Below are 15,894 nucleotides of genomic sequence, written 5' to 3' on the forward strand. Positions count from 1 at the left end.
AAAAGAAGAGAATGAGTAAAGAAAACAAAGACTACCTGCATTGCTCTGTTGTCAGGAATCATCCCTCATGTTATGATTGATCATCCAGACTTTTGAAAACTCTGTAGTGAATGAACTCTTTTAGCAGATCCTTCTATATGAATTACTATAATATGCAAATACAGTAATATGCAAGCATAAATACTGAAAATTATTTTTTCCTTTTTAAAGATTTGAAAGGCAAGCTATATAGAGAGGAGTCAGAGAGAGAGAGAGAGAGAGAGAGTTATTTTCCACCCACTGATTCACTCCCCAAATGGCCATAACAGCCAGCTCTGGGACTGGTCAAAGCCAGGAGCTGCATCTGGGTCTCCTCTGTGAATGCTGGGGACCAAGCATTTGCACCACATTGTGCTACTTTCCCAGGCCCATTAGCAGGGGGCTGGATGGGAACTGGAGCAGCCAAGACTCAAACCAGTACCCAAAGGGGATGCTAGCATTGCAGGCAGCAGCTTAACCCAGTGCAACACAATCCTGGCCCTGAAAATTTTTTTATGACAGTTCCCTCTGCACAGTACTAGACAAAGCTTAGGAAAAGTCATGTTTGTACCATTTATTCACATTCCTATAACCTAAAGGAAAATGGAGGCTCTTTCAGGCATTAAGGGCAGCAATGCAACCACACTCATCCAGTCTTCAATGCCTCATTCCCATATTAGTTACCTATCTATCATTTTCTCTGAAGTATCCCTCTTTCCCCTATCCCCAAATCTCTCTGCACACTGCAACTAAAGCAACCTTCCTATAAAATACAGCTTTGAACATGTTGGCTCCCAGTCAGAACACTTCAAGGTTTCTACTAGAAGATAAATTCCTAACTCTTTAGTCAGCATTCAATTAACTAGTAGCAGCGTCCATTTCGTCTTTAATTATTCATGTTCATAAAGCCTCTATTCAATGTCTTTCAAATGCCTTCCCATTCCTCTGCTTTGGTTCACTCATGTGAAAAATGCCACTAATCCAGTCAAATTATCTACCTCCAGCACTTATTTACAGGCATATTGTACCCTTTTAAATTTACTGGATTTTCCCACGTATTCAGTTCTTTTATTATTTAAATTATCATATCCCTTCCTGCTCTCCCAGAATATCATGGGCTATCCTACTGTATGCCAGCACACCAACCAATGAAAAATACAAGGATATGAAGGCTATGCATGAAGAAAAAAAACTTAATACCAATCTTCAAACCACTTGAATGGGAAGTATAACACTGTTAGTAAGGAGGGTAGAGAATTCATTAGTCCAAAGCAGTATTCAAAACTAGAAAGTCAGAATTACACAGAGAGAGAAGGAGAAGCAGAGAGAGAGAAAGAGAGAGAGAGAGAGAATCTTCCTTCCGCTGGTTCACTCCCCAGCTGGCTGCAATGGCTGGAGCTGCGTCAATCCAAAGCCAGGGGCCAGGAGCTTCTTCCAGGTCTCCCACGTGGGTGCAGGGGCCCAAGAACTTGGGCCATCTTGTACTGCTTTCCCAGGCCATAACAGAGAGCTGGATGGGAAGTGAAGCAGCCGGGACTAGAACTGGTGCCCATATGGGATACTGACACTGCAGGCGGCAGCTTGACCTGCTATGCCACAGAGCCAGCCTCTCAAAACTTTGTTAGAGTTTTAAGCTCATTTTTTTCTTTTATTCATATAAGAACTGATCACTTCTTATAACTGACTAAATACCATCTAATTAAAAACAGAAGCATTTCTATATTGGGTGACATCATTTATGGACAGTCTTTCCCAGGAGTCTGCCTTTGACATTCCCAGGCATTTCAGGAGACATTCTATCAAGTATGAGAACAGAAATTTTAGCAAGAGCCCAAGACATACCTTGTTTCCTGATCACTATTAACCTATTGTAGACCTTCACTAGTGGATTTAAAGACTTACTGAAGGTGTTACACTTTTTCACATCAATCCACCATGAAGCGTCTGATTTCCATATCATCTTTCTAAATTTGTTTTTTTCAGACTTAGGAGGTATTCTTAGAAGGTCTCCAAACCGTTAACAGTAATATGTTATGTAGAAATGGAAGCATTTAGGGGCCAGCACTGTGGCATAGTGGGTAAAGCCACCAGCTGCAGTGCCAGCATCCCATATGGATACCAGTTCGAGTCCTGGCTGCTCCACTTTCAATCCAGTTCTCTGCTATGGCCTGGGAAAACAGCAGAGGATGCCTTACGTACTTGGACCCTTGCACCCACACAGGAGACCCATAAGAAGCTTCTGGCTTCGGATCAGCCCAGCTCCAACCTTTGCGGCCATCTCAGGAGTGAACTAGTGGATGGAAGACCTCCCTCCCCTCCTCCCTCCCTCCCTGCATCTGCCTCTCTGTAACTCTGCCTTTCAAATAAATAAATCTTTAAAAAAAAAAAAAAAAAAAAAAAAAGGAAAGAAAAGAGAGAGGGAAGGAGGGAGAGAGGGAGGGAGGGAGGGAGGGAAGCATTTGGAGTGATTCTTCCTGTCTCAACTTGCTCTCTCCCAATTCCTTCACTCTCATCTTCCTTTTTATTGAACATTTTTTATAATTACTGAATAAAGCTAACAAAAAATAAAAAGGTCCTTCCAACTTTGGCATACAGAAATCTAATGAACATACCTGGGACTCAAAATTCACACTTGTCATTCTAGACTGAAAAACTACACACTTATGTTATTCTCATTTAAATTAGTGTTTCTTAAGGTTTAGCAACTAAACTATATTTTAGGTACATAAGAATTGTTTTCTGTTCTTGTTGGGATACCTTTCTGAACTATTTATTTATTTATTTATTTATTTTCATTTGACAGGCAGAGTTAGTGAGAGAGACAGAGAGAAAGGTCTTCCTTCCATTGGTTCACTCCCCAAATGGCTGCTATGGCCGGCACTGCACTGATCCAAAGCCAGGAGCCAGGTGCTTCCTCCTGGTCCCCCACGTGGGTGCAGGGGCCCAAGCACTTGGGCCATCCTCCACTGCCCTCCCGGGCCACAGCAGAGAGCTGGACTGGAAGAGGAGCAACCGGGACTAGAACCCGGGGCACATATGGAATGCCAGCGCCGCAGGCGGAGGATTAACCAAGTGGGCCACGGCGCCAGCCCCATGAACAATTTACTTTGGATTAATTCTCTAAGTCAAAAACTATCATTCTCCCTTCATGTTGTAATTTCTAGTTAAAACTAATTTTCCTCAAATAATATTTTTCCAACCACTGTTTTCCATGTTTCTTATTGTCTGCTCAAGAACTAGTCTCAAAGCAAGCAGAAAAAGCAGTTAGCAGCATTTCAATAATCTGGATAAACGCTCATCAAATAACAAATTTTATTAGGGCAGTCTTTATGACAAGTGAGCTGTCTCTACTAATCAACAAAGTAAGCAAGAATTCAGAAGAATACATAATAAAACTAATATCTCAATGCATTAGAAACTTCTTTTGCAGGGCTGGCACTGTGGCATAATAGGTTAAGTCTCTGCCTGCAGGGGAATCCCAAATGGGTTGCTGGTTCACATCCAGTTGCTCCATTACCCATCTAGCTCCCTGCTACTGGTCTGGGAAAGCTATAGAAGATGGCCCAAGTGCTTGGGTCCTTGCACACACCTGGGAGATCCACAAGAAGTTCCTGGCTCCTGGCCCCTGGCTCCAGATCAGGCCATTGCACCCATTTTGGGAATGAAACCAACAGATGGAAGATCTCTCTCTCTGTCTCTCCCTCTCTTTGCCCTAACTCCACCTCTCAATAACTGTAGGTGGTGGCTTTAACTGCTGTGCCACAGTGCCAGCCCCAACAAATCAACCTTAAAAAAATACTTTTGCATATAAGATATTAAATAATGCTAAATAACTATATTACAGTATACTAAAGCCATTAAAAATATTAAAACAATCTACAAGCACCAATACTTTCTTAGCCTTGGTCAAGACTAGATTTAAATTTAATGATTTTTTAAAAAATATTTATTTATTTATTTGAAAGGCAGAGAGAGAGAGAGATCTTCCATCCGCTGGTTCACTCTCCAAATGGCTGCAACAGCTGAAGCTGGGCTGATCTGAAGCCAGAAGCCAGGAGATTCTTCTGGGTCTCCTACGAGGGTGCAGAGGCCCAAGCACTTGCACCACCTTCTACTGCTTCTCCAGGCCATAACAGAGAGCTGGATCAGAAGTGGAGCACCTGGAACTCAAACCAGCACCCATACGGGATGCCAGCCCTGAAAGCGGAGGCTTAGCCCACTGCCCACTACGCCACAGCACCAAGCCCTAAATTTAATGATTCTTATTTAAAAGTTTTATTTATGTATTTGAAAGGCAGAAGCAGAGGCAGAGAGAGAATGATCGATTTATTTATTTGAAAGAGTTATGGTGGGGGGATATGAGGGATGGGGAGGGGGAGGGGGAGGGATGTGGATGGCAGGGGCCCTACTACTTAGGCCATCTGTTGCTGCTTTTCCCAGGCATTAGCAGGGAACTAGATTAGAAGTGGAGCAGCTAAGATACAAACCAGTGGCCATATGCAATGCTGGCATTGCAAGTGGCGGCTTTACCCATTACATCATTGTGTTGGTCCCAAATTTAATATTATAAAAATATCAAATAATACATATTTTTACATCATTCAGATAGTTCTTTACCATGACTGTTCAGAGACAGAGAAACTCTATTATACAGTTTTACAGGAGGAAAAAGTACAGACTTGGAAATATGGAGACCTAGGTTTTAGTTCTATCTCAATCACTAACTAGCCATATGACTTTATTTATTTATTTATTTATTTATTTATTTATTAAAGATTTATTGATTTGAAAGTCAGAGTTACACAGAGAGAGAGGTCTTCCATTTGCTGGTTCACTCCCCAAATGGCTGCAATGGGCGGAGCTTCACCAATCCAAAACCAAGAGCCAGGAGCTTCTTCCGGGTCTCCCACACTGGAGCAGCAGCCCAAGGACTTGGGCCATCTTCTACTGCTTTCCTAGGCCATAGCAGAAAGCTGGATTGGAAGTGGAGTTGTCGGAACTCGAACCAGCATGCATATGGGATGCTGGCACTGTAGGCAGTGGCTTTACCCACCACACCATAGCACCGGCCCCCACCATACGAATTTAGGAAGAGACTGAACCAGAGAAATAACCTCTAACCTCCTTTTTAGCTCTAAAATTACTTTGTTCTGAAGGGGAAAAAATCCTAAATGTAAAATTTAATGAATATGAGTAATTTTGAATAAAAAAAATCCTATTAATAATCACACTGAGACAACAGGTATAAACTACTATTCCAGGCATATATAAAAATATGGTCACTCACAACAACAGATATAGTGGTGCCTACTTACTGTTTTCTCATTTCTTGCATCCCTTAGAAACTGTCTTTCAAGTTAGCATATTTATTTATTTTGCTTTTGGGTTGGTTTTATTCTTATATTATACTAACTCTAGGCATTTAGAAGCTTCAGTTTTTCTCAGTCATTAAGAATTCTCTATATGTATTTTAGTAAGTAATCTATGTTCTCACACTGGCTTTAATAAAAATACATAAAGAAGAAAAACACATATCTTTTCTAGTATAAGATAGAAGATGTAACTATGTTGAACTGAATTTGGGAACTTGACGACTATGAAGAGTAACAACCAGTAATAGCATACTCATTAGCAGAATTCAGAATGTTATTTTAGGGGCTAGCACTGTAGCACAGCAGGTTAACCCGTGGCCTGCAGCACTGGCATCCCAAATGGCCACCAGTTCAAGTCTTGGCTGCTCCACTTTGATACATCTCCCTGCTAATGTCCCTGGGTAAGCAGTGGAAGATAGCCAAATCCCTAGGTCCCTGTACCTACATGGGAGATCCAGAAGATGATCTTGGTTCCTGGCTTTGGCCTGGCCAAACTCTCCCTGGTCATTGCAATCATCTGGGGAGTGAACTAGCAGATGGAAGATCTGTCTCTCCTCTCTCACTGTAACTCTATCAAATAAATAAATAAATCCTCAAAACAAAAAATATGTAACTTTATAGGATAATCAAAAAGGATCCAGTACACTTCAAGGCAACTGTCAAAATACAAAAATATAGGGGCAGACATTGTGGTGCAACAAGTCAAGCTACCACTTAGAATACACACATCCCATACTGGAGTCCCAATTCAATACTACTCTGCTTCTCATCCAGCTTCCTGCTGAGGCATCCTTAGAGGCAACAGATGATGGTTCAAGTGCTAGGCCACTGCCACCTACATGGGAGACTCAAGTTGGAGTTCCATGCTCCTGGCTTCAGCTTGGCCCAGCCCTAGCTGGGCACATGGGGAGTGAACCAGAGCATGGAACACATATGTATGCATATCTGTAGCTCTGCATATAGGCAGATGAAAATAAATAAATAAATTTTAAAAATAAAAACACAGAGCAAGGTTAGAACCTAAGAAAGCCAGGTTGGTATAATGTCTTAATATTCATATTAAGTACTCTTAAGCTATAAAGCTCATATTCCTCAGATGATCTTTGATCCCACAAATAATTATATTTATAAAAGAAAAACTCAGGGCCAGCATTGTGGTACAGTGGGGGGGTTAAGCTGTCACTTGCAATGCCAGAATCCCATATTAGAAGGCCAGTTCAAGTCCTGGCTACCTTGCTACCAATCCAGTTTCCTCCTAATGTGCCTGGGAAAGCAGAAGATGGCCCAGGTAATTGGGCCCTGCCACCCATGTGGGACACCCAGATGGAGCTATTAGTTCCTGGCTTCAGCGTGGCCCAGATCTGGCTATTGTGGCCATCTGGGAAGTGAACCAGTAAATGGAAGATTCCTTTCTCTCTACTGCTCTACCTTTCAAAAAGTAAGTACCTAAGTCTTAAAAAAATCAAAATATAACCCCAAATCTTTAATTTCCCAATTATCATTTGGGGGTCCCTAACATAAACCAGTTAATAGTCAGCTCCAACAAAAGCATGCTGTTCTCTCCTACATTCCATTCCAAACTATCATTTGGTTGGAGACTCGGAAAAATCTACAACCATACTCACCACTCGAATTTTCACAGAAGCTTTGTGAGGCATGGGCAGAGGCCTTCTCCAGCTGCTGGGCCTCTCTGCCTGAGTCCAGCTGCTTTGCATTAGCCACTTTTGAGACTTCTGTTAATACATTATCTGTTTTCTCTTGAGGTTGAGGCTCTTGTTTCTCCTGGTCGGGTCGTGGAGGCTCATTTTTTGCCTCTAAAGGCAAAGGAGGTTGTGCACAGTCTTCCCCTACAGGTTCCTTTTCTGCAGGCACTGCTTTCACCTCTTCTCTGTATTTTATGTTCTTTTCCTCCTGGGTATCTAGTCTTGTCTCAGCACACGGTTCTATTTCTGGAGCAACATCTTCCCATGACTGGGAATCTGAGCATTTCTCCACTCCCTCCAAAGGTTCACAAGAAACATCAACTCTGGGAGATGGCTCCTTCACATCTACAATGACAACACTCGAGTCCTCTGAAGTAGCTTCTTCCCACGCTTCCTGATCCTTATGTTCCAGTTCTTGGTCAATCACTGGTAGTTTTGGGGGAGAATCAATACTAATCACGCTCGTTTCAACTTCCATAGCTTCTGAACATTCTTGTTTTGGAACTTCCTTTTGAAGACACAATCCTTGGGACTGAGTTTCTGTCAGTGAAAGGTGCAACTGGACATTCTCCATATTTTCTTCTTTGGGCTCCTCTCCTTGACTTTCACAAGGAGTCTCGGGAATTTCTTCCACCTCAGACCCGGAAGATCCCTCCTCTGGATGGTGTTCTTTAATTTCCATAGCTTCTTCCTGATCCAGTACACTAGAGAGTGCCTCAGATCGAGTAGCTGGTGAAGGAACTGCCTGACTCCCTGAATCACAAGTGAGATCAATACAAACATCCTCTGCTACGGTTTCTTCTCTGACTTTGCAGCCAGTAGCTAAAACACTAATGTCATCTCTGGTCTCTGTGTCTTCTCCCTTTGTTTTGTCATCATTGTGACTCAGTTCTACTTGACCATCCTGTGCTGGATTCAACAAAATACTATCATTTTCAGCAGCAACAAGTTTAGAATTGAGAACTGGAGACATGGGCTCAGTATCCTCAATCTGTGTGTTTTCTCCGTCTTCATCAATCCTTTGAGAACCTAAGCTCTCCATCTTTGGGGACTGACTATACTCACTTGTAGAAAGCATCAACTTGCAAGAATCCCCTGTCAAAGAGAGGCCAAGATCCTCAGTGGAATTCTTTGGTTCAGACTCTGAGGTTTTAGAACACTCAACTGTCAAAGATGAGCTATTCAAATCTCCACCTTTCTTCCCGTCATTTGATTGGTCTTCCAAACTTGGTGATGGAATGAAAATGTCCTAAGGAAGAATACAAAGAGACAAATCCTAACTGTTCATAATCATATTTCTTTAATATCAAATCCATGGAATCCTCTAAAATTTATAAAGCAATTATTCAAGAGTTAAAGAACTCTAGGATCACAATCTCAGAAATACAAAGCCCATAATTACCAGTCTTGTCATCAACACTCTATTTAGTGCTTTTCTATGTTATCACTGATCTAGAATAAACATAACCCAAAAAACAAAACCTAAAAGTACTAAAGACACTTAAATTTAACTGTAAATCATCAAGCTACTAAAATCATGATACATATATAGATGATGGGCTCTCATCTTTTGTAATCTAACATTAATACACCGTTCATTTCAGATACCACAAAGAGGGGGATATTACTCATTTTACTTCCTACTATTTCAACATAAGCTAGCATTCATAAAGCAGAAGTTAAAAAGTTTAAAGTATCACTTATCAATATAAAGAAATGCTCACTAAAACCACAGTGGAATACCACTACATAACTCAAGTATGGCTAAGGTTAAAAAGACACAAAACCAACTATTGGTGAGGATCTGAAATAACTTCAATTCTCACTGCTAGGAGGAATGCAAGATATAGCCACATTGGAAAAGTATGGCAGTACCTTATCAAGTCAAACATACAGCACCATATGACCTAGAAATTCTACTAATAGAGAAACAAAATCATATCCACACAATGATATGTATGTAAATGTTCGCAGCAGTACTAGTTGTAATAGCTGAGCACTGGAAGCAACCCAAGTGTCTATCAACTGGTAAATGAATACACAGACTGGGGATATCCACACTATAGGGTAATACTCAACAATGAAAATGGAATAAACATGAATATATGTTAACAATATGAATAACTATCAAAAATACACCCAGTGAAAGAACATAAATGCAAAAGACCACACATACTTCATAATTCCAATTATATGAATTCTCAAAAAAAATTATGACAGAATGCAGATGCCTAGCACATGAGAGGGGAGCAGTAGGAAAGTCAACCGCAGTAGCTTATGAGAGAACTTTGTAGGGTGAGGGAATTGTTCTATACTTTAATAGTAGTGATGATGGTTATATTTAGAATATAGTTACCAAAATTCATCAAACTACACACTGAAAATGGTAATTATATTTTGTTTAAGAACAGAAAATAATTCAAAGATTAAATACATATTTTTAATATGTACTGTGTTAGTCTAATATTACAAAATTATAGACATAGCTGCTGAGGCATTCATTTCTTATGATTAAAGGAATAAGGAATCAAAATGGGTAGCCAAACATTATACATATTCCATAACATCTGGTATTTCAATGTGTGCTATTATTTATTCCTGTCAGATTATAATAATGATCTTAAATTTGAGATTTTCATATACTCGCAGAAATTACTGAAAATAAACTGGTTGGTGCTCGCCTCGGCAACACATATACTAAAACTGGAATGAAAATAAACTGGTTCAACATTTGTTTTTTTAAAGATTTATTTGAAAGGCAAAAATACAGAGAAAAAGAGGGAAAGACAGAAAGAGACAGGTCTTCCATCCAATGGTTCACTTCTCAAATGGCCTCAACAGCTGGAGCCAGGCTGGTCTGAAACCAGCAGGCAGGAGTTTCTTCCAAGTCTCCCAAGTAGGCAGGTACCCAAGCACTTGGGCCATCCTCTGCTGCTTTCCCAGGCACATTAGCACAGAGCTGGGTCAAAAGTGGAGCAGCCAGGACTCAAACCAATGCCCATATGGGATGTCGGCATAACAGGTGGGGGCTTTACCTACTATGCCACAACACTAGCCCCTGATTCAACAATTTCAAAAGGCAATTTGGCAAAACAAAGCACCCTTGAAATTCTGTATACCCATTAACCCAATGATTCCATTTCTGAAAAATTAGTCAATAGAAGTAAACTGAGATTTACCAAAAAGACAGTGTGCTGCTATATTATTTTCATTTATAATAGGAAACTATAAAATGTCTAAATATCTATTAATAAGAGCATCACTTAAAACTATAAAATTTTTTAATTAAACTCATGTAATATGAAATTAATCCATTTTAAAATGAACAATTCAGTGGCATTCACTTCTAATTCCAAAACATTTTCATTACCCAAGAGCTAGTCCATATGTAATAAGCATATACTTAACACTGTAAATACATTTTAAGTGTTATCTAGGTAAATACTAATATAATTTTTAAAAAAACAAAACTTTATAATATAAACAGAATTTCAAAGAAATATTTAAGTAGTTAACCAGCCTATTAACAAGTTAACATTCCTAAAAGCTACCTGCATCTAGACATATCCTTAATGGTCCCTAATCATCCATAGCACTGAAGTTCCCTGAATAACTGAACCGGCACAGTGGGTTAAACTATCACTTGGGACACTGGCATCCTGTATCAGACTGCTAGTTCCAGCCCCAACTGCTCTTCTTCCCATCCATGCCCCTGGGAAAGCACCAGAAGATGGCCCAAACACTTGGTGGCCCTGCCATCCACACAGGAAATTGGACACAGTTCTGGGCTCCTGGCATCTGTGGGTAGTTGGAGCCATCTAGGGAGTGAACTAGCAGCTGGAAGACCTCTGTCTATGTCACTCTGCCTTTCAAATAAATAAAGCTTAAAAAATAAATAGGCCGGCGCCAAAGCTCACTAGGCTAATCCTCCGCCTTGCGGCGCCGGCACACCGGGTTCTAGTCCCGGTTGGGGCGCCGGATTCTGTCCCGGTTGCCCCTCTTCCAGGCCAGCTCTCTGCTGTGGCCAGGGAAGTGCAGTGGAGGATGGCCCAAGTGCTTGGGCCCTGCACCCCATGGGAGACCAGGAGAAGTACCTGGCTCCTGCCATCGGATCAGCGCAGTGTGTGGGCCGCAGCGCGCCAGTCGCGGCGGCCATTGGAGGGTGAAACAACGGTAAAGGAAGACCTTTCTCTCTGTCTCTCTCTCTCACTGTCCACTCTGCCTGTCAAGAAAAAAAAAATAGATAAATAGGGGCAGGTGTTGTGGTATATCAGGTTAAGCCTCCACCTGAAATATCAGCATCCAGTTTTAGGGTGCCGGTTTTAGAACCAGCTGCTCCACTTCCCATCCAGCCCCCTGCTTGGGCTTCTGCACCCATGTGGGAGACCCAGAAGCAGCTCGAGGCTCCTGGCTTCAGCCTGGCTCAGCCCTGGCCATTGTAGCCATTTGGGGAGTAAACCAGCAAATGTGCATGTTTCTCTCTCCTCTCTTTCTCACACTCCCTCTCCTCTCCCGCCTCCTCTTTTTAAAACAAATAAAAATAAATAAAACCTTGATTGAGTTCCCAGCTTCTGGATTTGGCCTGGCTATCAAAGCCATTTGGTGGACTGAACCAACAGATCGAAGATCTCTATCGAACTATCTCTGTCACTCTGCCTTTCAAACAAATATATACATAAAAATCTCCTCAAAAATATTTTAGGTGGGGGCTGGCGCTGTGGCATAGTGGGTAAGGCCGCCGCCTGCAGTACCGGCATCCCACATGGGCGCTGGTTCGCGTCCTGGCTGCTCCACTTCCGATCATGGCCTGGGAAAGCAGAAGATAGCCTAAGTCCTTGGGCACCTGCACCTGCATGGAAGATCTGGAAGAAGCTCCAGGCTCCTGGCTTAGGATCGGCGTAGCTTCAGCCATTGTAGCCATTTAAGGAGTGAACCAACAGATGGAAGACTTCTCTCTCTCTCTCTCTCTCTGCCTCTCTTCTCTCCATTTAACTCTGACTTTCAAATAAATAAATAAATCTTTAAAAAAAAATTTGTTTTTAGGGGACGGCATTGTGGCGTAGCAGGTAAAGCCACTGCTTGCAACACCAGCATCCCATATGGGCACCAGCTCTAATACTGGCTGCTTCACTTCCAATCCAGCTCCCTGCTAATGTGCCTGGGAAAGCAGCAGAAGATGATCCAAAGACCTGGGCCCCTGCTACCCATGTGGGAGACCCAAATGAAGCTCCTGTCTTTGGTATGGCCCAGTCCTGGCCACTGTGGCCATTTGGAGAGTGAATTAGTGGATAAAAGATATTTTTGTCTGCCTCTCCTTCTAACTCTGGCTTTAAAATAAATAAATCTTTTTTAAAAAAATTCTTTTTAAACCTGGAGTCACATGTACAGAGTTAAGATCCATTCATGGGGCAGGCATTGTGGTGCAGTGGGTAAAGCTGCCACCAGCAATACCAGCATCCCATGTGGGCATCAGTTCATGTCCCACTGACTCCAGTTCTGATCCAGTTCTCTGCTAATGGCCTGGAAAAAGCAGCAGAAGATGGCCCAAGTTCTTGGGCCCCTGCACCCATGTGGGAGACCCAGAAGAAGCTCCTGACTCCGGCTGGCAGTTGCAGCCTTCTGGGGAATGAACCAGCCAACGGAAGATCTCTCTCTCTATCTATCTCTCTCTCTCTATTTCTGTCTCTTCCTCTCTGTCACTCTTTCAAAAAAAAGTCACTAATTTAATCATCTATATACGGACATCATCTCCAAAATTAACATGTATTCCAAGAATGAGAAAACTGTTAAATATCAAACTACGTCCTACTAATTCTCTCCCCATCCCTCACATCTTGCTGAAGTGTCAAAGAAGCGATGAAATTAACAAATACTAATGTATTTGAGAAGAAAGAAAATTTTTCAAAATTATGTTTACCCTTTTTATTTGTAATCCTCTCTATGCAAATATTTAAAGATTACAACATTAATATTAGGTTAATCTGGACTACAATAACCAAAGCTCAAAAGAAGTAACAGGTGGCAGTGGTTGCTCGTTAAGAATAATGCACATGACTCTGAAATACAGTGGGGAAAAAAAGGTACTTTTCAAATAAAAATAGTGAATTAAATACACACATCTACTTTAACTGTTTTCTGAAACCCTCCTAAGGAATGATAAGATTTTTTTAAGCCACAAATTTTCAGGAAGAAAAGAACAGAGAAAAAGGTGACTGCAAAAATATTTTGAAGGAGTAGTAATCGCTTTAGCAGCCAAGTGAAACTGAATCCCTCAGCCAGCATTCGAGAAAAACCCAGAAACAACACAGCACACCACAGGATCAGCCCTAACCCCCCAAAAAGATCCAAGACTCAGCAGCAGTACTAGATAATTCTTGAAGTGGTGGTGAGGGTGGTGCTAAAAACATGAGAACTGGTTAGAAAGCAATTTAAGAAGCAGTTTAGCTACCATGTCCTCTCCCCTTCTCACCTGTGCCCTGGAAAGGAAGTATCCCTGAATGAAGGACAAGAGGCACAATATCAAGAAGTACTTTACTGAAAACAAGATAATGAAAATCTACATTTTTTAAAATATTATTTATTTGTAAGGCAGAGTTACAGAGAGAGGAGAAAGGGAGAGGTCTTCCATCCACTGGTTCATTCCCCAGAAGGCTACAAAGACCTGGGCTGGGCCCATGCAAAGCCAAGAGCCAGGAGCATCCTCTGGGTCTCCCATGTGGGTCCAAGGGCCAAAGCACCTGGGCTGCCCTCTGCTGCCTTCCCAGGCACATTAGCAGGGAGCTGGATGGGAAGTGGAGCATCAGAGAGTCAACCTGGTGCCCCTATGGGATACCAGAATAGCAGATGGCAGCTTCACCCACTATGACACAGCATCAGCCCCGAAAAGCTACATAATGAATGGAACCTGGACCTGTTTCCCAATGCATCCCCACCAAGTTCTCTTGCATTAATAGACATCTAACACAGTGGCAGCCTATAGCCAGCAGACATGAAATTAGACATTTTCCTGGGTTACCTGACCAGCAGCAAGACAGCCAAGATACTAAAATTATAGCACTAACAAAATGTCCCAGCAGATCATACTACAGTGAATCCCAGAAACAAGCCCAAAACACTAGTTCAGAACTACTAAACATCTTTCTGCTATTTTACTCTTAAATATCGGCAAATAATCAAGGATCACCAGACACCTGAGGAAAGCCTCTAATAAGAGACATGAAAACAAACAAGACTGAAATATATTTGGAAAAAACAGTAAAAATTCCAGGGAAGGGGGCCAGCACTACAGCACAGTGGGTTAAGTCACTGCCTGCAGTGCCAGCATCCCAAATGGGCACCAGTTCAAGTCCTGGCTGTTTCACCTCCTATCCATCTCCCTGCTAAAGTGCCTGGGAAAGCAGCAGAAAAAGACTGAAGTGCATGGGCCCCTGCACCAGCGTGGGAGACTCAGATGAAGCTCCTGGCTCCTAGCTTATGCTTGGCCCATCCCTGCTTGTTTCAGCCATTTGAGAAGTGAACGAGCGGATGGAAATCTCTCTATATATAACTCTGCCTTTCAAATAAACAAACCTTTAAAAAAGTCCAGGAAGGAGAAAACTTCCCTCTAAAATCTAAGAAATTACTATTAATACCTTCAGAGAAGTATAACAGTATATAATACAGTATGTTACTTTTTTAAAAAAAAGAACATTCAGAGAAAAGTGTTTAAATTAGTAACTCAGAGAAGGGTTAAAAGATGGTTGAAGGAGCCAGTATTCTGGTGCAGTAGGTTGAGATGCTGTCCTCAGCTGATCTGCTTCCAATCCAGCTCCCTGCTAATGCTCCTGGGAAAGCAGTGGAAGATACCCAAGTATTTGGGTTCCTGCCAGCCACATGGGAGACCCAGATGGAATTCCTGGCTCATGACTTCAGCCTGGCCCAGCCCCAGGCTTTGTCAACAGTTGGGAGTGAACTAATGAATGGACGATCTCTCCCTCTCAGTCACTCCATCTTTAAACAAGTAAATTAATTAATTTAAAAGAGATGGTTGAATCCAGCTGCTGCACTCACTAGTCTATTTAACAGAAATAAAACCATGTCCACACAGAAAATTGTGCACGAATGTACACAGCAGCAGTATTCACAATAGCTAGAAAGGAGAAATAGTCAAAATACTTATCAACTGATGGATGGATGACAGTAAATGTGGTATATACATGCTATGGTATTACTTCACAACAAAAGGAAATGAAATTCTTATACATACTACAACATGGATGGACTCTGAAAACATTATACTAAATGAAAGTCAGTTACAAAAGACCGTAATATTGAGAATACTTCAAAAAGTTCATGGAAAATGCCTATTACAAAAAAACTACACATAGTAATACACTCATCTTTTAGTTTCATTTTCCATGGACATTTGAAGTGCCCTTTTGTATAATTCCATTTATATGAGATGCCCAGAATAGGCAAATCTATATAGACAGAAACTGGATTAGTGGTTGGGGTAAATAGTAGTAACTGCTAACGAACATGAGATTGTGGTGGGATACAGTGTGATGAAGATGTTCTAAAACTAGGATGTTAGTAACGGTTACACAATTTTGTGAATATAATGAGAGCTGCTGGATTGTACCTTTCAAATGGGTGAACTTTATGGTATGTGAATTATATATCAATACAGCCATCTAAAAAAAAAAAAAAAAAAAAGGTAGTTGAAGAAATCACCCAAAATGTCAAACAAAGAGACAGAGATGGAAAGTAGGAGACAAAGTAAGAAAAACTGGAAGCCTACTCTACATTTTCAACATGCACAA

The 15,894-nt window shown here is 41.4% G+C and overlaps 1 protein-coding gene across 8 annotated transcripts in view; it reads right to left on the reverse strand.

Annotated features, from left to right (window-relative positions):
• Positions 1 to 15,894, reverse strand: part of TP53BP1 (tumor protein p53 binding protein 1) — a 109,709-nt gene that overhangs the window by 43,682 nt on the left and 50,133 nt on the right. For all 8 annotated transcript variants that reach the window (XR_011380882.2, XM_070054092.2, XM_070054090.2 and 5 more), the window contains one exon: positions 7,016 to 8,342. Coding sequence is in view for 7 of the 8 variants with exons in the window: in XM_070054092.2 (XP_069910193.2) it covers positions 7,016 to 8,342 (1,327 nt within the window). In the remaining variant the exon portion in view is untranslated. The remainder of the gene's footprint in view (positions 1 to 7,015; positions 8,343 to 15,894) is intronic.

Source organism: Oryctolagus cuniculus, chromosome 12 (assembly GCF_051225735.1).
Source record: "Oryctolagus cuniculus isolate XC-2025 breed Fujian yellow rabbit chromosome 12, ASM5122573v1, whole genome shotgun sequence".
NCBI classification, from domain to species: domain Eukaryota; kingdom Metazoa; phylum Chordata; class Mammalia; order Lagomorpha; family Leporidae; genus Oryctolagus; species Oryctolagus cuniculus.